The sequence below is a fragment of the Neovison vison genome, chromosome 6, assembly GCF_020171115.1.
Source record: "Neovison vison isolate M4711 chromosome 6, ASM_NN_V1, whole genome shotgun sequence".
Lineage (NCBI taxonomy): Eukaryota > Metazoa > Chordata > Mammalia > Carnivora > Mustelidae > Neogale > Neogale vison.
Window position 1 is genome coordinate 109,375,947 of NC_058096.1, and position 25,256 is coordinate 109,401,202.

General features: G+C 39.8%; 2 protein-coding genes and 4 non-coding genes across 9 annotated transcripts; 5 read left to right on the forward strand and 1 right to left on the reverse strand.

The window, feature by feature from the left end:
• Nucleotides 1-1,206: 1,206 nt before the first annotated feature.
• Nucleotides 1,207-7,484, forward strand: EIF4A2 (eukaryotic translation initiation factor 4A2). Of its 3 annotated transcripts, XR_006385023.1 has the most exons (12): nt 1,212-1,309; nt 2,146-2,194; nt 2,280-2,412; nt 2,692-2,831; nt 3,624-3,792; nt 3,899-4,008; nt 4,223-4,366; nt 4,674-4,811; nt 5,047-5,136; nt 5,356-5,435; nt 5,878-5,988; nt 6,696-6,741. XR_006385023.1 is itself a non-coding variant. In XM_044251955.1 (11 exons), exons 1-11 carry the CDS (start codon nt 1,281-1,283, stop codon nt 6,838-6,840), a joined length of 1,224 nt encoding a protein of 407 aa, XP_044107890.1. In that variant the 5' UTR covers nt 1,207-1,280; the 3' UTR covers nt 6,841-7,484. The 3 variants fall into 3 exon arrangements, 2 of the variants coding, with proteins under 2 accessions (XP_044107890.1, XP_044107889.1); XM_044251955.1 differs by lacking the exon at nt 5,878-5,988 and having other exon boundaries at nt 1,207-1,309; nt 2,149-2,194; nt 6,696-7,484; XM_044251954.1 differs by lacking the exon at nt 5,878-5,988 and having other exon boundaries at nt 1,214-1,309; nt 6,696-7,484.
• On the forward strand, nt 2,522-2,590 carry LOC122911091. The gene has a single exon (XR_006385412.1). It is a non-coding gene; the product is annotated as a small nucleolar RNA SNORD2 (small nucleolar RNA).
• LOC122911087 lies at nt 4,412-4,587 on the forward strand. Its single transcript, XR_006385408.1, has one exon. It is a non-coding gene; the product is annotated as a small nucleolar RNA SNORA81 (small nucleolar RNA).
• Nucleotides 4,851-4,982, forward strand: LOC122911048. The gene has a single exon (XR_006385375.1). It is a non-coding gene; the product is annotated as a small nucleolar RNA SNORA63 (small nucleolar RNA).
• On the forward strand, nt 5,163-5,302 carry LOC122911061. Its single transcript, XR_006385386.1, has one exon. It is a non-coding gene; the product is annotated as a small nucleolar RNA SNORA4 (small nucleolar RNA).
• Nucleotides 7,479-23,357, reverse strand: RFC4 (replication factor C subunit 4). Of its 2 annotated transcripts, none has more exons than XM_044251956.1 (11): nt 23,288-23,357; nt 20,803-20,942; nt 19,183-19,261; nt 14,668-14,747; nt 12,589-12,708; nt 10,332-10,475; nt 10,008-10,128; nt 9,081-9,206; nt 7,929-8,009; nt 7,736-7,852; nt 7,479-7,649 (listed from the first exon to the last, which is right to left on the reverse strand). In XM_044251956.1, exons 2-11 carry the CDS (start codon nt 20,928-20,930, stop codon nt 7,554-7,556), a joined length of 1,092 nt encoding a protein of 363 aa, XP_044107891.1. In that variant the 5' UTR covers nt 20,931-20,942; nt 23,288-23,357; the 3' UTR covers nt 7,479-7,553. The 2 variants fall into 2 exon arrangements, with proteins under 2 accessions (XP_044107891.1, XP_044107892.1); XM_044251957.1 differs by lacking the exon at nt 23,288-23,357 and adding an exon at nt 23,086-23,281.
• Between the last annotated feature and the right edge of the window lie 1,899 nt (nt 23,358-25,256).

The window sequence follows — 25,256 nt, forward strand, 5'->3', positions numbered from 1 at the left end:
GCTATCATATACAGATACAGAAAATTATATCAACTTTTCCAGTTAGAGCCCTTAGGTGGCCATCTGAATTAATGAGAAAATGCTTCCCTGGTAATATATTGCAGTGTGGGTAGTGTTTTCAAGTTAAGTGACTAAATGCATTGGGCCTAACCCAGGCCTGGGTCAGGGCTACAGTTGAAAACCTCTGGGTTTTAAAGAATCGTTTAGTTTTATTTAAGCAGCAAGGGTTATATTGCTCTCAATTTCCATTAAACCAACATGCATTAGGTATTAAGCAATTAAAGTTCAAAGCCTTTTGGAAAATAATGAGCAGTATAGATCAGAATCACAATCTATCTAGTCCCAAAGGGGCATGGAGCTATCTGCCGGAAGCGTCCATTTAAATTCCTGCGTTACAAGGAAAATCACTCCTTAGCTGTTAACCCTTTGCAAAAGTTCACAATGATTTTATCGGGCATTCCGTACACGCAAAAATTATTAGTTTTATTTTAAAAACAGAACGAGGAAAGACCAGAGGCAGCATAGGGAGAACAGAGTTGGTTACTCCAGAGACAATTTGCAAAGGACACTGCACGGTTTTTCCTCGCTGGGCACAATGTACTACGGTACGCCGGATTTTCTGGGACGTGCTGGGTGGCCGACATTTTCCCTAGCAGGGAGTTTCACACTTTTAAGATGAGAAGAGATGTTAAACGCTCAGCTAAAGGGCAAACAGCCCTTTACCGTCGAATTAAAGAGCGGTGGGAGCCGGCGGAACAACCCCATTTCTTCTCCCCAGTGCAGAGCGCGGCCGGGTCTCCGCCGCGGCCCGGAGAGTCGGAGGAGGACGGCAAGCTCGGCCCCACAGGCTCGCGGGGAAACGCCGACCGCCCGGCACGCAGCCGCCCCAGGCTTCCGCCTCCCGGACCCACTCGGTTCCCCCGGCCGCCTCTGCTTCAGGGACGCGGAAACCCCGTAGGAGCGGGGCGGGCGGGGAGCGCGGTTTGGCCACCACTTGCTGCAATATTCTTCCGCCGCAAGGCAAAGAGTCCCAACCTTCCCCCAAGACCCTGGATTTCCAGCGGCCCTGTAAGATCAAGAAATCACCAAATTTGGATTTTCCCACCCACTCGTTTAGGATATTTTCTGAGGTAAGGACCCCAGGATCACAATTTGGTGGATGGCCGAAGAGCGACGAGAAAATTCCTCCGCAGAAAACGGGTTCCGGCCGCGAGCCTATAAAAAACGGGTGGCGCGGTACCGCTGTCTTTCCAGTCGGGCGCTGAGTGGTTCTTCGGATCATGTCTGGTGGCTCCGCGGATTATAACAGGTATGGCGCTTTCTCGGTGGTGCTAATTTGTGGTGAAGGTCATCTGACAGCAGCGGAGATGGTAGTGGACGGCGTGGAGGCAGGGAGCGCTGGGTTCGTAGGCGTTTCCTTGGGGTTTAGCACCCCTCTGCCCTTCGAGAAGCTTCCATGATGGGTAGGGCCTGGATTGCGGGGAGACTAGGGTAGAAAACGGGGTGGTTGGAGGGTGTCTTTTTTTTTCCCTCCCGAAGACGCTTTGAAATCCTGGCCGTTTCCCCTGCCCGTACGGAGCACGTTTAGTTAAAGCGGTGGCGCAGGCCGCAGTCGACAGTGTAACGGGGCCCGAAGCTTTATTGGCGGCGGAAGGCGCGAGTTTCAGTGCTCGACTTTAGGTGGGGTAAGGGGGGAGGGTGACAGCGACGCCCGCTCGCCAAGGCCCCTGGGCGGAAGGGACCGCGCCGGCAACGGGATCCCCGCGAACCGTTGGCATAGCTCTCGCCAGGCCTCGGCCCGCGTCAATCACCCCGGCTTGCGCAGTGTAAGGGGCGGAGCTCAGCGCGTGGAGCTCTCGCGAGACGGTCTGCCGCCAAGACGGGAGCGCCTGGCGCTCGGGCCTGGGGTGGGGGAGGGCCGGCGTCCGTGGGGCCTTTCCTGGGCGTCCCCTGTTGCCGGCCTTCCCGGCGGGCGCGCAGGGAACATTATGTGTCCTGCGCCGCCAGCTTCCTTTACTGCCTTGGGGTGTGCACGTGCAGGGGAGGGTGGCCAGATGAGACGGGCTGTATAATAGGGCTCTCCCCTCCTGTGTAGTTAAGATGGCTGGGGGAAGGGATGTTCTCTAACTACAGTATTCTTGTCAGCAGAGAACATGGAGGCCCAGAGGGAATGGACCCCGATGGTGTCATCGAGGTAAGAATGTGTGTTGATTTTGAAACGTTGGAAAGGTGAGCTCGTTCAACCCATTTATTCAGTCTTTTTTATATGTAATTTGCAGAGCAACTGGAATGAGATTGTTGATAACTTTGACGATATGAATTTAAAGGAGTCTCTTCTTCGGGGCATCTATGCTTATGGTTTTGAGAAGCCTTCAGCTATTCAACAGAGAGCTATTATTCCTTGTATTAAAGGTAAAAGAACTAGTCAGTACTTTTAAAAAATGAATTAACTGTCTACATAGACCTGGATCATAAAAGGGAAAATAACTTCTGGGGGACTAGCACCTGTTTGTATTCCTTAAAGTGAAATGATGGCAATCATCTTTCGGGACTGACCTGAAATGAAGAGAATACTCATTGCTGATCACTTGATTATTTGGGCATAATTAATGTTCCATACGGAATACATGGTGTGAACTAGAAGTGGCGGTTTGATGTGGGATCGGTAAATATGTATCCTACTTTTTTTAGGGTATGATGTGATTGCTCAAGCTCAGTCAGGTACTGGCAAGACAGCCACATTTGCTATTTCCATCCTGCAACAGTTGGAGATTGAGTTCAAGGAGACCCAAGCACTAGTATTGGCCCCCACCAGAGAACTGGCTCAACAGGTATTGATAGTGTAGTTCAAAAAAACTGCTTGCGTGTTGCATAGGTTTCAGGTTTCACAACTGTGAAGAATTAAAAACTTAGTATAAATTGGTCCTGTCAGTAGGAGCCCTCCTTTTAAATGTCCGTGCATGCAGGGAGTTTTTGTTGAAAGTTAAAAATAGGAACTGGGTGTACAGGTATGGTTTGCAGGGTTGTGTAACAGATTTGAGAAACCAAAGCTTTTCAGGGTGGACTAGATCTGTTCCCATTTTTAAGTTTGAATGCAGTTGTGCAACATGAAAACTGCAGTGACATGTTATCATTTGACTGTCTCAGTAGTTTGTGATGCATCTGTTGCATGCTATGTTTTCAAAGCTCACTGCTATATTGGCTTTGAAGTAAAACCTTGCTAATAAAACTAGGTTTTAAGGTCAAGAGGACATCAGGTCCAGTACTTTGGGAAAAACTAAAGTTTCAGTAAGTTGTCTTAGATGTAATTGCAGAGTTCCACTACTTACATCTACCTTCCTACACAATGAAAAGCAGTGTAGGAAATGATTTAACTAAAATCAATTAACCTAGCTGGTATCTGGGGCAACAGGATCTCAGTTCTGACAAGGCACAAGGAAGAGACACGATAAGGGAATTTTATTATGAAGCAGTTAGATCAGTCTGTATTTTAAGCTTGGAAGCAGTTAAATATCGTGCATGCATAGAAGCTATTTGCAGACCAGATATTTGCCATTATGCTTTGGAAGTTTAGTCACAGCCTGTAATTCTCCTGGATAATAATTAAGGGTTTTGGCTTTTAGATCCAAAAGGTAATTTTGGCCCTTGGTGACTATATGGGAGCAACTTGTCATGCCTGCATTGGTGGAACCAATGTTCGGAACGAAATGCAAAAACTGCAGGCTGAAGCACCACACATTGTTGTTGGTACACCAGGGAGAGTATTTGATATGTTAAACAGAAGATACCTTTGTAAGTATTGTTCATTGAGAGTATAATTTGTTTGTGTTACTAGAAATTGAAAACTTAGTGTCCCTGCGCATCTAGAGCTGATAGTATGTATGACTTTCTTTGTCAGCTCCAAAATGGATCAAAATGTTTGTTTTGGATGAAGCAGATGAAATGTTGAGCCGAGGGTTTAAGGATCAAATCTATGAGATTTTCCAAAAATTAAATACAAGTATTCAGGTGAGCTTTAATTTTACTCTGGTCCTATAGTAGGTTGGGGCTTAGGTTTAATGAAGGTTACATAGAGTACACCTGATGTATTTTTCCTACCCCTGCTTAAAGCAGTTGGTGCAGAATAACTACATGATTTCTTAGCAAGGCAGAAACACTGGGTCTCAAACTGAGTATTTTTAAAGTTGTGCTCTTTGTGTGACAATATAATCCTTATTTTAAGGTTGTGTTGCTTTCTGCCACAATGCCAACTGATGTATTGGAAGTGACCAAAAAATTTATGAGAGATCCAATTCGAATTCTGGTGAAAAAGGAAGAATTGACCCTTGAAGGAATCAAACAGTTCTACATTAATGTTGAAAGAGAGGTAATTTATCTAATTACTAAACATTAACATGTAGTTTATTTTTTAACCTTCTTGTATAAGCACTGTGCTAAAATTGCAGAAACTAGGATTGCCTTAGTTTTTGTAATAATGCTAGCAGAGTACACACAAGAAGAAAAGTAACTGCACTAGATTGTAAAGACTGGGGTGGACCTCTTTCTTAATGTCCAGTGTCCTTAGTCTTAAGATTTGGTGCAATATGTCTTGGGATAGGCCTAACAGAATGAATTTCTAATTTACATGGGTTGGAAGCTAGATTTTAATAACTGTTAACTTTGAAAAATTGTAGGAATGGAAGTTGGATACTCTTTGTGACTTGTACGAGACACTGACGATTACTCAGGCTGTTATTTTTCTCAATACAAGGCGCAAGGTGGACTGGCTCACTGAGAAAATGCATGCCAGGGACTTCACAGTTTCTGCTCTGGTAAGAGGTGTTCTGGTAGTGATAATTTTATTTTCATTAAAGCAGGATTTAGACTACAATATAGCTGTTAAGTGCTGTGTTGTCGTTCCCCCTGCTCAAAATAAAGTTGTTTCTTAACTATACCTGTCTGCTATACCCTTGTAGCAGCCAGGGACGCTTGGTCTCATACATGTCAGTAAAAATCAAATAGTTGATTTGGCTGGTGATTCTTGATTTAAGGTTTGTTCATTTGCAGCATGGTGACATGGACCAGAAGGAAAGAGATGTTATCATGAGGGAATTCAGATCAGGGTCAAGCCGTGTTTTGATCACTACTGACTTGTTGGTAAGTCTCTTACTGTTCTTTTCAGCCTACCAAAAGTTTGTTTTGGGGGGAAGGTTTTTTGATAACCTTTACCAGCTTGGGCTCTTTGGGAGAGTAAAGAAAAGACCACACTCCACAGTGGGCTATACCACTAAATATAGTCCACTACTATTTTGTGGCCTACATTACATAGCTATTTAGTTTAAATTAGAATTTGAACACCATACCATTGTGTTTCAGGCTCGTGGGATTGATGTGCAACAAGTGTCATTGGTTATAAACTATGATCTACCTACCAATCGTGAAAACTATATTCACAGGTGAGTAGGTGGCATTTTGGCTATTACTATATTGGTAAATTGAATTTGTGTGTGGTTTTTCTGTGGACTGATTTGTTTGAAAGGTAACTTCTTATCAGGGAAGCAAAAAGACTTATTAACTAGGTAAGGTAGAACTAAAATGGTATTTGGGAAGATTGGTCATCTGCAGTGGGAAAACACTCATAAATGTTGCCCAAATTGTGGACTTAACTACATACAGATCAGGTTGTTTAGATCTGTTGGTCTTAGCTTACTTTTGAGTTTTTAGTGAAGTTCTTGTGTCCATGTGCTTTCTTGGTGATTCCTCTGTAGTTGGGATTTTCTTGGTGTTGTCTGGTAGCAATTTGAGCAGTCCCTGGTTTAGTTATAGTGGCTTTATCCCTAAGTAAATTGAACTGTACTTTGTTATATGATGTAAAAAAAGACTTTTTAAAAAATACAGGAGTCGATAGCAGCAGTTGATGACGAGATGGCGCTCAGAAACGGCGTTGACGTAATTTAGGACGTGGAATCATAAGCGAAACAGCACACTGTTTGAATAAAGAGCGAGTCGGTATTTATATTTGTTTTTCTTTTGTCATGATTATTTGATATTTTTAAGTTGCTCCAGCCAAGGCATTTTTGTATGTATGTTAGGTGGTTTGTGTTGTCTGGTTTCTATCAGGAAGGTAGAAGGCTGTTTTGGAGGTAAACACGTTTTGAGTAATTTTGAGTTAACAACGTGTGAAACTGAGCAAAAAAAGCAGTGATAAGTTTGGGTTACCATACCAAATACTTGTTTTCCCACTGGAAAAAGTAAGTTTTAGACAATAGTTAACCTTGCAGCATTTGTATTTACAGTTTACAGTTCCAGAGGTGCGTCGAAATGGATTACATAACTGTTCTTTTTGTTTTATCCCTGGTGTTTACATCTGTCCCAGGCTGACATCTGCTCTTGGCTGGCCCACTTTGGTATGGGCTTTAATTTCACTACCCCAAACACAATACTGTCATCTGCTTTAAAAGTAATGCTCAAGACACCTGATAAAAATCTCATTTTGCAGCCAGACAAGCCTTGAATCCTTTTGGCACTAACTGCAAAGGAAGATTTTTTTCTCTAGATATTGATTAGCAGCTAGTGCGCTCCAATTAGAAGCACGAACTATAACCCTTACTAAGTAAACCGCAGCTGGTGGTTAACAAGTGGATCATCATGTTCAATAGTTCATCCATATGGGAGAAGTAACATTCTAACTGCTCTGATTTCTTTTTCTTACACAGAATTGGCAGAGGGGGTCGATTTGGGAGGAAAGGTGTGGCTATAAACTTTGTTACTGAAGAAGACAAGAGGATTCTTCGTGACATTGAGACTTTCTACAATACTACAGTGGAGGAAATGCCAATGAATGTGGCTGACCTTATTTAATTCCTGGGATGAGATAGTTTTGAATGCAGTGCTCGCTGTTGCTGAATAGGCGATCACAACGTGCATTGTGCTTCTTTCTTTGGGAATATTTGAATCTTGTCTCAATGCTCATAACGGATCAGAAATACAGATTTTGATAGCAAAGCGACGTTAGTCGTGAGCTCTTGTGAGGAGAGGCATTGGCTTTATCCTCTTTAGAGTTAGACTGTTGGGGTTGGGTATAAAAGATGGGGTCTGTAAAATCTTTCTTTCTTAGAAATTTATTTCCTAGTTCTGTAGAAATGGTTGTATTAGATGTTCTCTATCATTTAATAATATACTTGTGGACTAAAAGATATAAGTGCTGTATAAAATCAGCCAATTATGTTAAACTAGCATATCTGCCTTTATTGTGTTTTGTCATTAGCCTGAATAGAAAGGCCTTTAAAATTGATTTTTTTTTTAGAAAGCATTTGAATGCATTTTGTTTGGTATTGTATTTATTCAATAAAGTATTTAATTAGTGCTAAGTGTGAACTGGACCCTGTTGCTAAGCCCCAGCAAGCAATCATATCCTAGGTAGGGTTAAACCCCCAGTAAAATTGCCATATTGCACATGTCTTAATGAAGTTTGAATGTTAAATAAATTGTATATTCACTTTAAAGGTGCTTTGGTCATTTTTATTTGTATCAGATCATACTTTAAAAACTTAAATCTTACAAAAATGATCACTTCAGCAATTCTGAGTTAACTGCTGCATCACTGTCGCACAGAGGCTGATCAATTGTAGATGTTCATCAGCACCATCGGCTAAGCATTTGTCTACTTCCTGTAAGAAAATTAAAAAGTTAGGAAAATTTCCCTTTGGGTTGTATTTAACACATTTTGCTGAGATGTGCAGAAGTATCTACTTACGGCAAGTTTTTCTGTGATAATGGATTTCTGTTTATCAGAAAGGTTCTCATTTTCTACAACCACATCATGAAATTGATTTACAAGCTGAGTTGCTGCATGACCCTCATCAATTAAGTCCTGCAAGAGAGTTGAATTTGGTATGGTCATTTTACTCTTTTTCCCTTCCCCAAAGTTAACCAGTAAAGTGACTTACTTTTACCACAGCTTCTAGTTTGTCAAATGAGCCACTCTGACACGCAGCAAATATTCCATCAATGGTCTCCACTGGTATTACCTAAAAGTTTTGGGAAGGCAAAGGATGAGAACTTTGGAAGAGCCTCATGCTCCTGTCATGAGCTCCAGGAAGCGATTGAAATAAGCTCTCCAGGTAGCTGTACCCTTTTAATCCTGATTCAGACCATTTTTAGTCACTATCATGGAATAGTGAGGCATTTGGGTTTTAAGAAATTAATGTCTCCGTGATATATACAGAATTTTCTTTGCTTCTGATGAGTTTCAAGTTTGGGCCCATGAAAGAACAAGAATAGCTAATCTAGTCAGTGGGTGAGCAGCTAAAAATTGTGGCCGATGGTTTGCACCCAAGTGGTTCTAACTTCCTTAGCAGTGGCTAACCTCTTGTTTACTAGCTTAAAAAGGGAATTAAGGGAAGTGCCCCTTTCCTAGTAAAGATGCCACTAACAAGATTGCTTTTAGAAAGCCCATAATACCCAAAAGGTAAAGGGAACTAATGCTATCAATTTCATGATGGTATGAAAAATACCTTAGGAACTAAGTCTTGAAAAAGTAGTAGGGATCCTACTAGTAGTAGAGCTGAACCCTGATCTAAGCGATTTCTCTATATGGAATACTGGCCCTTCATATATGATCCTTGGTCAGATTTGAAAGAACAGGAGTATCCATTAAATCTCAACTGCCATATTCCTGAAGTGTTGCAATGCTTCCAGGTTGTTTCCTTATTACACTGTAGCATAGTACTTGGCACATGCTATAAACTAAATGCCCTCAAGATTCATGTTAAAAATCCCTACTGAGAACTTCGGGAAGTTGGTTGGATAGGGAGAACAGAACCCCCATGAATGGGATTAGTGCCCTTTAAAGGTCGCAGTTGAGTCTGAACTAGGAGTCTATGTACTAAGAAGTTACTCCTCACCAGATACTCGATACAGGTATCTTGATCTTGGACTGCCCAGCCTCCAGAATTAGGACACTTATTTATAAGCCACTCAGCCTATGGTATTTTGTTAAAACTGCCTGAATGCACATCAGCATTCTGAATACATTTTGTTAGTTGAAAATAGTGAGTCCTAAGCCCAACCAAAAATTTTAGAGTATCTTGTGCTCTTACCCCAGCAATGTCTGTAATCACCTTCTCTGTGATCTCCTTTCCACCTGTTAATCGGGTAGCGCTTTGAAGAAATGTAATGGCTTTTCTTAAATCTCCTTCTGACACTTTAACAAGATAAGCTATTCCCTGAAAAGAAAAAAAAGTTTTTTTTAACCTACAATGGATGGTCAAGTTAGACTTTTTGACTTTAATAAAAGTGGAAAAACACAGCTTTAGCCTAGAGCTAGTGGGAGAATTATTTTCAGTTTTAAGGGAATGTTAATCAGTCCTATGATGGCAGAATTCACGGAGACCGCATCAGTCCAGTGAAAGGCTAGAGATCTCTTGCCTTCAGAAGAAATTTGCAGGGGCGCCTGGGTGGCTCAGTGGGTTAAAGCCTCTGCTTTCGGCTCAGGTCATGATCCCAGGGTCCTGGGATCGAGCCCCACGGCGGGCTCTCTGCTCAGCAGGGAGCCTGCTTCCTCCTCTCTCTGCCTGCCTCTCCATCTACTTGTGATCTCTATCTGTCAAATAAATAAAATCTTTTAAAAAAAAGAAAAAAATTTGCAAAGACCATTCAAATTATGGTAAAATTCTGTTAAGATGAGTAAGGCCTACGATATCCTCTTTCTGTACCAAAATTTCATCACCAAATTCACTCATTAAGGAAACAGTAGCTAGGACACTAAAAAATCTCACCACTGTGCAGAGATTTGTTATTGGAAAATTTGCATTATGTGTATGAAGTATGTCCTAGTTCTGGCTCTCTGAAATACTGTGAATAAGGCTTAACCTATAATTCCTAGACTTTCCAAATGTTGCCCTTATTTAGCTTAACTTTGCCTGAAGGCATCAGAAATTAAATTATCACATGTGATACTTTCAGGACCTATTATGAATTCATCAAAGGAATTCGTAATTACAATATTTGTAGTAATTAGTAATTACCTCATTGCTAATTTTGACATGTTCTTTATCAGCAATGTCTAGTAATCGCTGCTGTTGAATTTTATCTGACAGTGGTTTGAATCGGAATTTAGAACATCTAGACGTCAGAGGTTCAATTATTCTGTAAGATATTAAGGAAAAAAAAGTCAGTGTCTAAAGAAGATTTTCCCCATTTTTATCAATGAACTCATTTTTATCAACAAATCAAGATTCGATGGAGGAGAAATTACTAGTCTTGAAACATTATTTCCATTTCTTCCTCTCCCTAATTAAGGTTATCAAAACAAGGCTGCCCAGCATCTATCTTTAGGGCAATATACCTACCGACTGACATAGTTACAGATGAGACAGAATCTCGTGGTTTTAGACTCCTTCTCCATGGTACGTCGTAAAGCTGCCTGAGCAGCTGAGGTCATAGAATCTGCCTCATCCAGAATCACAATCTTAAAAGGAGGACATGGCTTCCCACTGATTCAGAGAAACAAGAGTTGTAATTCATAGATCATCACCAAAATCTAATTTTAGAACACTCTCATTGTCCCAAAAAGAAACCCCATGCCCATCATGCCTTCCAATTCTCCCAGCTGTAGGCAATCATGGATCTCTACATTCTGTTTCCACAGATCTGCCTGTTCTGCATACTGCATATAAATGGATTAATAAGTTGTCTTTTGTGATTGGCTTCTTTCACTTAGCATGCTTTCAAGGTTCATCTGTGTGGTAGTATATCATTACTTCATTCCTTTTCATTGCTAAATAATATGGCAAAGGGATATAGCACATTTTATTCATTCATTCATAGTTGGATGGATAGTTGGGTGGTTTACATGTTTTGACTACTATGTCTAACACTGCAATGAACATTTTTTAACATGTTTTGAGTAGACCTATGGTTTCATTTCTTGTGGGTATACACCTAGGCTATGTTTAACTTTTAGAGGACCTGCCAAACTATTTTCAAAATGTCTGTACCATCTTACATTCCAACCAGCAAAATATAAGTGTTCCAATTTCTCGACATTCTTGCCAGGATGTTCTCTTTTTGCTAAGAGCCATCCTAGTATGCATAAAGTTGTATCTCATCACGGTTTTGATTTGCAGTCCATGGCTAATGGAGCTTTATAAGCCTTTTGTATAGAACACATTCCACAGGAAATGTGTTTCAAGACCCCAGCAGATGCCTGAAGCCCTGGATGATATCGAACAGTGTATAAATATATATGCCATGTTTTTCCTATACACATACCTATGAAAAAGTTCAGTTTATAAATCAGGCACAGTAAGAGATTAACAACAGTAATAATGAAACAATTTTAACAATATAGTACAATAAAAGTTATGCAACTGTGGTCTCTCAGAATATCTTATTGGACTGTACTCCCCCCTTCTTGTGATGTGAGATGGTAAAATGCCTATGTGATGAGACAAAGTGAGGTATGACACAGGCACTGTGATGTTAGTCTACTATTAATGACCTGATGATTATGTCAGAAGGTGAATCATTTGCTCTGGCCTTCATCTGAGTGTAGGCAACTGAAACCATGGAAACTGACTAAAATCATAGCTAAAGGGGGACCACTGTATCTTCTTTGGTATAATGTCTACTCAATTACTTTGCCTTTTAAATTGGATTTTCTCTTGATTATTAAAATGGATGAGTTCTTTATATACTCTTGATGGAAGTTCCTTATCAAATATAGGATATATATGCATTGTCAATCCAAGGTAGATAATGAAAAATCAATCATTTACCTTCTACAAATTCTAAAGTGTGCTCCAATAAAATTTAAATATAGCCAGGTTCCATAAGGATTTTAAGTAGCCAACTGAACATCCCTGTTTAACTCAGGGCAGTCCTATTTAAATTATTAATAATACTTCCTCTTTTAATCTAAAATTGTCCCAGTTAGTTCAATAACTTACATGGTCACCTTAATTAGGAAGTATATACTGAAGCTTAAGATATCTAACAGAACTTTTTTTTAGTAACACACTAACAAAAATCAGGATATTTTGCTAGCAGCGTACCACCAAACTACCAAATTTGATTAATAAATACTCCTTAGACAAAAACGTAAGTTCAAAACCCTTGACACCTAAACAATTTAAAATTAGGTATTATAATGGAAAGGTCATTTCTGAGTTTTAATAATTTAGATAAAGGGGTGCCTGGCTGGCTCAGTAGAGCATGAAATTCTTAATCTTGGGGTTGTAAGTTTGAGTCCCATGTTGCTTGTACAGATTACTAAAAAAAATAGAATAAAAAAACCCATATGCTCCAAGATAAAAAAGGAGTTGGACAGGGGTGCCTGGGTGGCTCAGTGGGTTAAGGCCTCTGCCTTCGGCTCAGGTCATGATCCCAGGGTCCTGGGACTAAGTCCCACATTGAGCTCTCTGCTCTGTGGCGAGCCTGCTTCCCTCCTCTCTCTGTCTGCTTCTCTACCTACTTGTGATCTCTGTCTGTCAAATAAATAAATATAATCTTAAAAAAAACAAAAAGGAGTTGGACATTTGGTAGAAGCATGTATTTTAAACAAATGCAATGACATGGTATGAAGAAGGAAAAGTGAGCTTTACTTACTCTGAACGACTTCCTGACACAGTTAATTGAGCAAAATTCTTCACTTTTTCTCTAACTACTTGTATTCCACGTTCATCGGATGCATTTAACTCAAGAACTCTTAATCGAAAAAGTTCAGGCCTATGTCAAAATGAAACAAATATGAAAAATAATAGAGCAAATGAATAACTGAGATTTGAACCACATTTTAACAATTGCATTCTATAGTAATTTAAAACTACCTAGTAAACACTAGACGGAAAGCATGCAATCACTTTTGTATTTTTTATTTTTAGAGACATGCAGGTTTTTTTTCCATTAAGTTTAAAAAACAGGTAGATGGTATCACGAATTCATAAAACTTTAAATCAATTTTCCACTTAAGATTATATCATGAACATCTTGCCACATTATCAGAACCACTGCAGTTACCATTTTAGTAACAATATGACATTCTATCCTATGACTGTACCATCATTTTCTTAATTTAACACTCTATTGTTAGATATTTTAAATATGGTACAATTTTAAATAATGCTGTAATAGAGCTTATTTTCAATTGTTTCCATTAGGTAGCTTGCTATAAGGACTATTACTGGATTAAAACATAAACAGGGTTTTAAGTGAGTTTTTAAAAAACAATTATTAAAAGTAGCTCACCATTAGGCTATCTGAGAAATCAAAATTAAAATAACCGGCACACCCTGTCAAGTCTTCATTTATAAAACTTCCCTCTACTTTATTATACACAGATTTATTTTTTAGTTAAAGAAACAAGAGTTGGGACTTAGTTTTGTCTTTAGTTTTCCTAAACACCATGCTATCCTCCTAAGCATTTTTTTATGGGCACAATCATAAAGCTCTGTGCTTTATTCTCCATTTTAAAAACCACATATACTATGAAATGTGGAATTCACAATTTAGTTCTATAAGGACAAACATTATTTTTAAAAGGGCATTTTAATAATTATCTAATTTGGACTGACCTTCTCTCAAAGAACTATTAACAAACTACTTGGGTTTTATTATGACTATATTACTAAAACGGATTCAGGTTGTTTCTGAGTTGTGGAATAATCAAAAAAGCTCTTTTATAATTTCCCTCAGAAATAAAAAATTGCTCTCAAAAAAATAAAGTATTAGATTCACAGCACTTTCCTTTTTTTCTTTCTTTACATTTCAATAGAATTATCTGCAAATATTTGGTGGTTTCGGAGGCATCTGATTATTTTCACATGTAGGTTTTCAGATGTATCCTTTGACCATATGCCTGATACCAAAGTTCTGGATAAATTCAAGATAGTCTTTGGTACACTTGATCTTAGTCAAAAGGCCAAGAAGTGATCAAGATAGACTTTGCTATTGGTGCATGTTTTAGAGATATAATACCTGCGCTGATACATATCTGGGCCGATATATATCATATAAATACACACACACACACAAACACACACACATACATCCATACATACATATATATGTGAAAGTCTCCTCTACATTGGTAAGGCAAGATAGTCAATCCTGGAAGAAGAATCTAAGAAAGTGGCTCACAGAGTACCTGGAATTCTGCCTCAACCACTACATACTCTGCTAACACTCAAGATACTTGAGGGCAAGGAGCTGGCCTAGCCACTTGAGGCAGGGCCTGGAAAGGCCAGAGCAAGAAAGAACTCTAGAAGGAGTGGTGTGGGGTCATTAGCATGGGGCACAGCAGATCCTATCACACAAAGATACAAATGTGAACACAGCCATTCAGGGAGTGATGAAAGTACTGGCATTACTAAAGACCAGGCCTTTGGGGTCTGAAATCAAACTGAAAAAGTTAAAGTGATGAAAAAAATCATGAGGCTTCCTATGTTGTAGTACATTCAAACATTTGAATAAGGTCTAGAATGAAGATTACAAAAGATGTAAGCAAGCTTATTTACTGTAGGGGAGGAACTGGAAATGGGCCCACTGAATTAATAAAAAAATACAGAAATAATCACCTTACAGAGAAACCAAATACAAACTTTTAGTTAAAGAAGTTTAGTCAAAGAAGTTAAAGAAGCAGAGATTTTTGGTGTCAAGTCTTTTAAAAAAAGAGAGATTTCAACTTACCCAAAAAGCTCCCTAGCTGCTGCCAAAATAGTGGATGTTTTTCCAGTTCCAGGTGGCCCATAAAACAAGAGATTAGGGAGCTGCAGAAGTTAAGTTTTATTTTTTAAAAATTGTATTCTGGTACAAACAGATGAAAGTGATGACTGAAAATCTCTATGGAACAGTGCAACAACTCCTCTAATAGGGCACATATCTGATTACAAATATTTCTTAATATAACCAGTATCACACTATTAGCAGTTGTGAATCCTGCTTTTTCACATAATACTATACTTTCCCCCCAAAAATGTCTGTCTATCATCTTAAGCTGAAGCAATATTTATGACTGTTCTATACCCAATATACCTAGGTGAAGTTTTCAGTACAAATTAGAAACCTGTCTTTCTTCTTTTTTAAAGATTTCATTTTTAGGGGCGCCTGGGTGGCTCAGTGGGTTAAGCCGCTGCCTTCGGCTCGGGTCATGATCTCAGTGTCCTGGGATCGAGTCCCGCATCAGGCTCTCTGCTCAGCAGGGAGCCTGCTTCCCCCTCTCTCTCTGCTTGACTTTCTGTCTACTTGGGATCTCTCTGTGTCAAATAAATAAATAAAATCTTAAAAAAAAAAAAAAAGATTTCATTTTTAAGTAATCTCTACACCCATCGTGGGGCTGGAACTCACAACCCTGAGATCATGAGTGCAAAGCTCCACCGAATAAGCCAGCCAGGAACCTCGAAACTCCTTTTTTTCTGAAGGGAATCTCACGCTTCTATCTGTTCCCTATCCCACCCCTCTGCTCAGGATTGGGCAAGATTTTCTATTTTATAAAGATGTCCATTGCTTCAAGGGGGAAACAGACCAAAGGAGAACTTCAGCTTGGCTAATACAGAGGGAAAAGGAATGAAACAGACTTCTCAGGGCTCTGGATGAGCTGATGTTCCAAGAGTAGGGGGGAAAAAATAAGAGTTTACTAAGTGGCTGGCAGGACTCTATTCCATGATTATATACCCTGTAGGGAAGCCCACATATATCAGGGAGAATTAATTACAGAAAGAAAGGGTAAGAGTAAATCACTAATTATCTTCTTTTATACCTCAAATCTCACTAGCTTGGCTCCTATCAAGCAGGCAACTAATCTGTGGTACGGAATGATGAATGTACTAAATTCTACTGAGCTCTGTCATAAAACTGTACTCTTCAGTATGTCCTTTCACATAAAGCAATCACTGCACATAGGAAACTAGGCAACAGTTTATTTGCTTCCATTCTTGCCTAACCCCGGAGCTTCCCATCCACTCCTCACCTTAAATTAGATGCCACCCTGCTTGCTACTTAAGACTATTCACTGGTTTCACACTCCACCCAGAAAAACCAAACCAGACAAGCAAAAAACAACCTGTCCTTATGGACATCCATGATCTGCTCACCTTTCCAGGCTCCAATTGCAATGAACTCCAGCCAAGCACTTTGCAGCCTATACTGTCCCCCAGGAGATAGGGTCTGGCTGGTTTTTTTCTGCTTCCCCAGCTTCTACTGCATTACAAGTCAGAAGCCTTCCCTGACCACCCAGTCTGAAGTAGAACTTCTCTGTTACTCTCTTGTCAATCTTTGTTGCACTTAAAAACTTGCAATTATTTATTTATATACATTAATTTGCAATTATTGTTCTTTATTTAGTGTTTTGGTTTAATTACAAAATACCTGTCTACTTCACTAGATGGTAAGCTTAAGGTCAAGAACCTTATTTGTTCTATTCGCAATTGTATTCTCAGCATCTTGTGTAGTACTCAACATGTGCCCAATAAATAAACCAATGCACAGATAAATATATTAATTGAAACTACTATGTTATGCTACTACATAGCATACAGCTTAAGATATAGGCTATGAGTTTCACTACTTAAAAACAAACACCAAAGAACCTCCTAAGCTTTTTGACTGGTTTTGGTATCGGGGTAATGTTGGCCTTATGGAACAAATTTGGAAGTTTTCCTTCCTCTTCTATTTTTTGTAATAGCTTTAGAAGAGTAAGTATTAACTCTTCTTTAAATATTCAGTTGAGTTCACCTGTGAAGCCGCCTGGTCCTTGGCTTTTGGCTGCTCGGAGTTTTTGATTATCGTTCAATTTTATTACTAATAATCAGTCTATTCAAATTTTCTATTTCTTTCTGATTCAGTTTTGGAAGATTGTATGTTTCTAGAAATTTATCCATTTCTTCTAGGTTGTCCAGTTTGTTGGTATATACCTTTCCATAATATTCTCTTATAATTCTTTGTATTTCTGTGGTGTCATTTGCTATTTCTCTTCCTTCATTTCTGATTTTGAGTCCTTTCCTTTTCTTGATGAATCTGGTTAAAGGTCTATCAATTTTGTTTATCTTTTCAAAGAACCATCTAGGTTTTAAGATTTTATTTATTTGAGAGAGAGAGAGAAAGAGAGCGAGAGAGAGGATGAGCAGGGAGGTGGGGAGAAGGAGAAGCACGCTCCCTGCTGAGCCAGGAGTCTGATGTGGGGCTTGATCCTAGGATCATGATCTGAACTGAAGGCAGATGCTTAACAGACTGAGCCACCCAGGAGCCTCAAAGAAGCAGCTCTTGGTTTCACTGATCTTTTCTATTGTTTCTTCTTAGTCTCTATTTCGCTTATTTCCATTCTAATCTTTATTATTTCCTTCCTTCTGATAGGAAGTCAGTTTGGGTATGCCAATTATATTAAAAAAAAATTCCTAGGCTTCTTCATCTTTAACTATTATTTTGATTCATGCATACCTCAATATTTGTAATAATTCATCCATATAACTATCACATATGATAACTTAAATTCTTTAAAACATGGTAAAATTATTAAAGCTCACATTATATAACAGTGATACATATGGTACACTCAAGAACTGTATGTGAATACTAGTTCTTAAAATTATCTATTGTAATTCTACCTTAAAATCTTTTAATATAAATGAAAGAGTGCTCACTTCAGCAGTACATCGACTAAAGGAAATGAAAGAATAAAGTATTTTTCTGTACTCTGTAAAGTTTAAAAAATTAGTTCACCTTTAAGTTTTACAAAACTAGGCCTGAAAAGAAACATAAAATATTAAGAAAGTGTTTTAAAAGAGAAAGTTCTTAATTCAGCCTTGTAAGATAGATGGTATGTATAGTCAAGAACTGGGTCATAATCCCACTACATTTGCCTCAAGGGTTCAGAATACTACCAATTAAAATACATCTTGTCCTGCAATCTGTGTAATTATTACTATACAATTAAATCGTATATTATAAAATTAAAACGTAGACATTTGGATCAGATCAAAACAAAAATTGGCGAAGAAAAAGATTTTATTAACTTATTTTTTTTTAAAGATTTATTTATTTATTTGACAGAGAGAGAGATCACAAGTAGGCAGAGAGGCAGGCAGAAGGAGAGGGAGAAGCAGGTTCTCTGCTGAGGAGGGAGCCCGATTCGAGGCTCGATCCCAGGACCCTTGGATCATGACCTGAGCTGAAGGCAGCTGCCTAACTGACCAAGCCACCCCGGCGGCCCCCAAAAAAGATTTTATTTTTTTTAAAGATTTTATTTATTTATTTGACAGAAAGAGAGAGAGCGTGCGCGCACAAGTAGGCAGAGTGGCAGGGAGAGAGGGAGAAGCAGGCTCTCCACTGAGCAGGGAGCCCAAAGCAGGGCTCAATCCCAGGACCCTAGGATCATGACCCGAGCTGAAGGCAGCGATTTAACGAACTGAGCTGCCCAGGCACCCCAAAAAAGGATTTTAAATAGTTTAATAAAAATAACTTCTTTCAAAATATGTACTATTACAGTGTAATTCCAGGAAGTGAATAATGGCAGCAAAAGCCCAAAGAACCTCTAATTCAAAGTAGCCAGGTTGAAAGGAAGGAAGCAAATCTTCCTTGGGAATAAAGCAAAAACCACACCTTACTTTTATCTGCAACTTTTCCCCTTCTTTCATTGAGCTCTTAAAGCAATTCATCATATACAATTTTAAGCTCCTAATTCTTCTGATAGGGTTATCTTGTCTCTAACTCTTCTACAATGCAAGTCATTCAAGAGTTTTTTTTTTGCCACATTTGGACAGTAGAAGACACAATGCTATAAGCAGAATTAAATACTCATTTTTTTGTATTGTAGTTCAAATGAAATTTAACATTAGGTGAGCAATTATACTTTCAAAGAATCTGACTCTTCTTTATAGCACATATTATTATCTATTATTTTCTTATTTATTGGGCTTCCACATGTATTCTGCTTCTCCCCACCAAAAATCAAAGTTCACGAGAAAAGAAACCCTGTATGTATTGTTCAATGGTCTCTACTTAAGTACTACATAACAATGCCCTAAGTAAGTAATTCTTCAGTAAATAACTGTTGAACTCATTATCGTTGTACAAATAGTTATCAAAGGCCTACTGTATATACAGCTAGTATTTAAGGGGAGGCAGGCATTTGATTATCAAAGGAAGGAAAAGAATGAGTAAATTAAAACTTAAATCTCCCAATGACATGAAACATCATCTGCTACTCACATCAGCTCCTTCTAAAGACTTTTTCAGCACTGCAACCACTTCTTCCTGGAAAGCAACTTCATCCACACATTTTGGGCGACTGGAAAAAAGCCCAGAGATTATTTAGCATATTATAGTAGCCACAGAAATGTTTTAAGTGTCCTTTTACTAAAACATCAAGATAATTCTCATATATTGGTAATAAATTAAGAAACTTTCATAACTGGAAGCAGGTGGAAACACCATTTATATTTACCTTAAGGTAATACTGAAGTAGTGAAGTCATTTTTCCCTTTATAAATGCAATTTGCATCTATAATACTTACAAAAATTAAGCAAAAAGATTTTATTGCACCACAGATGTCAACTGGTGAAAATTTTAAAGTGAACACTTGCCTAGAAAGTACTGTATTTTGACAAGATCATGCACTTAAGCTGAAAAGGAAGAGCCATTTAATAACTTCAGGATAGGCAACTATTTTGGTTAATACAGTTAATTGATTAATACCAATTTCATCCATCACCTAACTGCACAAAAAATGCCTACCTACTGACTTGATTGAGGGCTAACTAAGTAACAAGTTTAACCAAGATGAAGAATAATAACACACAATTTTCATCTTACAACATTAAACTGGTGATTTTAAGAGAAGCTGGAACAAAGTTACACTCCTAATCCTAAGATTAGGTATTGTGCTTACTTAGCTAGTCGGAAGCTCTTCTTTGATTTATACATTTCTAATCAATCAAATCAATGCCAGGTAGGAATTTTAGGTCAGATAATGTTTTCTAGGGAAACCAGCATAAGTTATAAACTAGGGTTTCAGATTCAAATACCTACAGGGGCCAGGGAGAAAACAAGAGTAAAAGAAGGCAGAGTATAAGGCAAGAGAAAACAGAAGGAACTATGGTAAACTGAGGAACATACGACCTTTCCAGAATGAGAAGCAGTACTCAGATCCATTTAACTGTTGTCAAGTGAGAACCTGTACTAGTTCTGCCTAATCTCTTGAGAAGCTGAAAAATCTAGACTTTTTTCCCCTTTGTATTTTTTTAATTAAAAATCTAGATTTTAATGTGAAATTTCATATTTTAAAAATCATTTTTTGTGCCAAACAAAACACATGAGGGTCTTATTTGACCTATACGTAAGCCACAAACTTCTGATAATAATTGAGGCAACACCAGGGGTTACAACTACTTGTCATATTATCACTTAGCAGACTGAAATTTAATTAGCCACTTCAAGTGTTTTTGCCAGAAATGTATAAACAAAACTCATCAAATTCCACTCATCTGTAATGAAAGAGGTAACAGATTATTTGGATTTATGTTGAATTCCTGACCAAGAGCTTATGGCCACATTCTAAATTCTGTTTTCTCTTGCTATATCTTAATCTGTAAAGCCATAGACCTGAGTTATAGGAAAGACCTTTGTTCATCTTTAAAATAATTAAGCTAGATCATTTGATGGTACTTTTAGTTACAAGGTTTTAGGACTTAACATTTTCGGGTGATATCCAAGGACATCTAAACAAAGTAAATCATCCTCCTCTTAAGTAACAGCAACAAAAAAAGTGACTAAAACTAGTTAGAGAAGTAATTTACTAACTATGTCAAGAAAAATACAAGCATTCTTACTATTTTTCCACCCATGGGACCGGTTTGGTTTTCTTGTTCTCTCCACTGCTTCCAGCTGTGGCAGCTACTCCTCGATCCTTCAGTGGTGGTTTAGTACTAACAGATGTGCCTTTTAGAAAAGCCTGCATGGTTACTTCACCCTGACCAGAATCAAGACAGAAAAGAAAATGATTTCTTTTGAAATCATTATGAGAAAGTATAGCAAGAAAGCACATCTAACACATTTAACCTTGTGCAAAATATTCCAACAATTACTTACCAAATAAAGGTCATCACTTCATGACCTAGCATCCTCTAAATGTTTTGTACTGAGAGCTACAGGGACAATTAAAGAGGCCAAAGTGCTTAAGGAACTTAGAATCTATTTATTGTGAGAGTTACAGATCAAAGATAAATCTTATGACTGAAAAATTTTTAAGAGTTCTACACTTTTTGACAAATATGATGTCATTAGTGACCAAACTGTTCGTGGGCTTCTACAGTCTCTTCCATTCCAGTCATGGACCTAGCTCTAGCTCAGACCCTGGAATGGACTAAGCAATGAGGAGTGCTGAGACCACAAATGAGAACTTCCATTTCTTTTTCTGGACCAAGAGCTCCACTCAAGGGCCTGTTTTACTAATAGAGCCAATGACTGCCTTCAGAACCTGTTGGGGGTGGGGGGGTTGGGCTGGGGATTGTTCTGTTAAAATGAAAACAGCTCTTTTGTTAGTAACATGCTCATCAGAAGAATTCAAAACAAAGAGAAAAAGTATGAGTTGTTTTAAAAAGGCATACAAAATCTCACCCAAAAGATAACTACTATTAACACTCAAGCAGGGCCCTGGGTGACTCAGTCCCTAAGCATCTGCCTTCACTCAGGACATGATCCCAGGGTTCCAGGATCTAAGCCCTGCATCTGGCTCCCTGCTCAGAGTAGCCTGCTTCTGCCTGTCCCACTCCCACTGCTTGTGCTCCCTCTCTAGCTGTCTCCCTCTCGGCCAAATAAATTAAAAAAAAAAAAAAATCTAAAAACAAAAACACACTCATGTAAACTTTCTTCCAGGCAGCAGAAGGCTGTTTTAGGGACAGAAAAGTATCATTGGCTTGCCTGAAAATCCCCAGCATCTGTGGCAATTCTACTTTTTTCATTGCCTTTCCCTAGTGGCAAGAGCAGTAACTGGTACACAATAGATGTTACATATCATCTGGTGACTGATTTACCATTTATAAGACTCAACTTCCCTCGCTGTAAAAGGAGGTAAAGGCCCATTCAGTACGGCATCTAATAAAAGATTAAATCAGTAAATAAAAGTTAAATAAAAGAATGTGAAAGCCCTCATGCACTGTTGGTGGGAATGTAAAAAGGTGCAGACACTATGATAAACAATTTCCTCAATATGGAGTTTCCTCAAAATACTAAAAAGAATTACCATATGATCCAGCAGTTCCACTACTGGCTATCTATCCAGAAAAAAGAACAAAACCAAACCTAAAATCATTAATTCAAAAAGACATATGCACCCCTATGTTCAATGCAACACTACAAAAGGCAAGTTATGGAAACAATCTAAGTGTTCATCAATGGATGAATGGATAACGATGTGATACACACATGTAAAGCCATTAAAAAAAATGAAATCTTGCCATTTGTGGCAACATGGATGGACCTTGCAGGTATTATACTAATGAAATAGACAAGTCAGAAAGACAAACACTGCATGATTTCTCTTACACGTGTAATCTAAAAAACAAAGCAGACAAAAACCCAGACTCATAGATACATAGAACAAACTGGTGCTTGTCAGAAGAGACGGGGCAAAAAGGAGGAAGGGAGTTAAGAAGTACAAACTTCCAGTTATAAATAAATAAGTCACAGAATATAATGTACAGCATAGGGTATACACTAAATAATTTCACAAGCGTCTAATAACTGTTGTACACCTGAAGCTTATTTGTATGTCAATTAGACTCCACTTTATTTAAAACACACACACACACACACACAGAAGAAGCATACCCCTGGGCACACACACTTTCGTGCTTGGATTTGGATACTCAATAAATGAATGGCTAATAGCTGTAAACAGCCAAGCTTTTTAACGTTGCTGGATCACTCATCCCTGCCACAGGATGCAGTGATTACTTGAAGAGTACTACCGCCCAAAACAGGGCTCTGAAGGATGCTGCACGGAGCTACCATTTTCGCGAACGAGTGCGGAGTGGGAAGACACCGCAGGGGCATCGAGGGCGCAGGAGCTGAGGAGAGCGAAGGCTACCCTCCCAAGTCCTCCGGCTGATCACCTGTTATGCCCAGCTCCCCGTACTCCCGGGCACTGCCTGGGCCTTTCAGCCTCTCGTCTCCCGAGACTGGACGCCGCCGGCTCGTTCCCAGAGCTTCAGGGACAGAGAAAGGGTGGGGTGCTCGCCAAGTCTTAGCTCCGTTCCCAAGTGTGAGACTCTCAGGCCTAGGAAGCCCCGAGCCGCCACACCGGGTGACACTTACATTCGCCACTGTGAGCACGGTCGCCCGGGTTCCCGCCACCGAGAAGCCGGCGAAGGGCAGGGCGGGAATACGCGGGCACCGAGCGCGTCACTTCCGGCCCGTCGCACGCGCTCCCGGGGCGCGGAGCCGCGGGCGCGAGCGCCGTGTTCTCTGCACGGGTGAGACGGGCTTTAGGGACACCTAGAGTGGAGCGAGAAGGACTTAGGAGGGGTAAATAAAGTTCCAGCTGTCCTCGCGCATCCCTCGGACTGGAGGCCGCGGGACAAGGAAGCTCTGAACGTGACCGACGCGGAGGAGCCGCCGGGACGCCGGACCCGGCGTGCTCAGCGAACGTGGGCGGGGAAGGGCCTCTGTCGGGGGCGGGAGAGGCGTGCTCCTCTTGCGGTCCCGCTGTCCCCGGAGGGCGAACTTCATAGGTAGCCCTGGGGCGTCTTCCAGATTTTCTTCGGCGACACAGTTCGGCTAACAACCTCCTTCACCCCAAAGAAAGACTGGGAATGGGGAGGGTGGAGTGGGTCCCTCGCTAGGAGAGGGCAACCCTGATAATCCTGTCCTCTGCCTCCGGGGTCCTCGTCGCGTGGCAAACTGTGCTTTAAAGGGAGAGACGTCTGACGGCGCAGTCTTTGCCCTTTTGAACGCATTTGGCTTATACCTGTATTACTGATGGGCCATTGGTGAGAGGGAGCACCCGCGCATACAGCTAATGGTCTTTTTCTAATCCCAGAACTCTGCCCAGAAATCTGGTGGTGCAGACGCTCAATAAAAATGAAAAGATTAATAATAATGTTTAACCTCACCATGATACATGTACTGTGGGCTCCAGGCAAATTTGAAGACTCCCTTTTTATCTTTACCTATGTCTTACATCAATTCTGAATTTTTCTTAAATCTTACTGAAATCTGACCTTTTTAAAATGTTATCTCTGCTGCAGACCTTTTCCCTAACCCATAAGGGTGATCTGGGTCTTCTCCAAATGAGTGACTATAAATTTTGTTTGGTACAAGCTCAATATGATATTGTTAATTTTACATGTTTATTCATTTCTCTTTTAACAAAGCTTGTGACACCACGGTCGAAGTCCTCATTGGAAAAAGCTGAGACTTGAAATAGGGTCATCTGGGTTGATGCATTTGAAAATTTAAGTTTCCATATTTCTTTAAGTAGCCCATTCTTCCCTGTTAAAGGCTGATGCTTTTCTCTGGATGTATGTATAAGCTTGATGATGCAGAAGTTTCTGCCTTGTAATACAACACGTATCTCCCCTACTCTTCACTCCCGACCACCAGAGCTATATTGAAGTCAAAGAAACGCAGGGCCAGCTAGTGGTGGGAAAGGTCTTTATGCTGAAGGAGCTGCGGAACTGGGTAACAAACTGATTGACCAAGCGGAAGAGCATATATGGTACTGCACTGGATGGAAAAGAGAGAAAAGCCTGTGATGTGGGGTTTAATATCCTGCCAAAGAGTTCAGGTGATAGTAGTTGGTTGTCCCTTGGAAACTTGGAGAAAGCAGGGACCCACACTAAGTAGAAATGCCGTGCAGTGTTAAGCACTGTGGGAAGAAATCGGACACTTGACTGGGCTATACTACATAAGGTCAGAAAGCTACTAGCCTCCTCTGTTCTTAGGATTCAGTGTTCTTGTCCAAAGTGACAAGGGATGTGCTGATGAGTGGAGCTCCAGTATTAAGAATCTAAATGACAGGGCGCCTGGGTGGCTCAGTCATGAAGTGTCTGCCTTTGGCTCAGGTCATGATCCCAGGGTCCTGGGATAGAGAAGCCTGCTTCTCTCTCTCGCACTCCCCCTGCCTGTGTTGTCTCTCTCACTGTGTCTCTGTCTGTCAAATAAATAAAATCTTAAAAAAGAAGAAGAAGAAGCTCAATGGTGGGCTGTCCTCCATAGGTCAAGGCCACTGGTAGGAGATGTTAGGACAAAGTAGGGTCTTTTTGATAGCATTGGGGACAATAGA

Bases quoted from the DNA above. Each gene is read 5' to 3' on its own strand.
- RFC4 (XM_044251956.1), bottom strand. From the start codon at position 20,930: ATGCAGGCTTTTCTAAAAGGCACATCTGTTAGTACTAAACCACCACTG. The intron at 19,262-20,802 runs GTAAGAATGCTT...GCTTTTTTCCAG, and splicing joins GTCCCATGGGTGGAAAAATA to TCGCCCAAAATGTGTGGATG. The intron at 10,476-12,588 runs GTAAGTAAAGCT...TCTCTGAATCAG, and splicing joins GTGTCAGGAAGTCGTTCAGA to TGGGAAGCCATGTCCTCCTT.
- EIF4A2 (XM_044251954.1), top strand. From the start codon at position 1,281: ATGTCTGGTGGCTCCGCGGATTATAACAG. The intron at 4,812-5,046 runs GTAAGAGGTGTT...GTTCATTTGCAG, and splicing joins ACTTCACAGTTTCTGCTCTG to CATGGTGACATGGACCAGAA. The intron at 5,436-6,695 runs GTGAGTAGGTGG...TTTCTTACACAG, and splicing joins CGTGAAAACTATATTCACAG to AATTGGCAGAGGGGGTCGAT.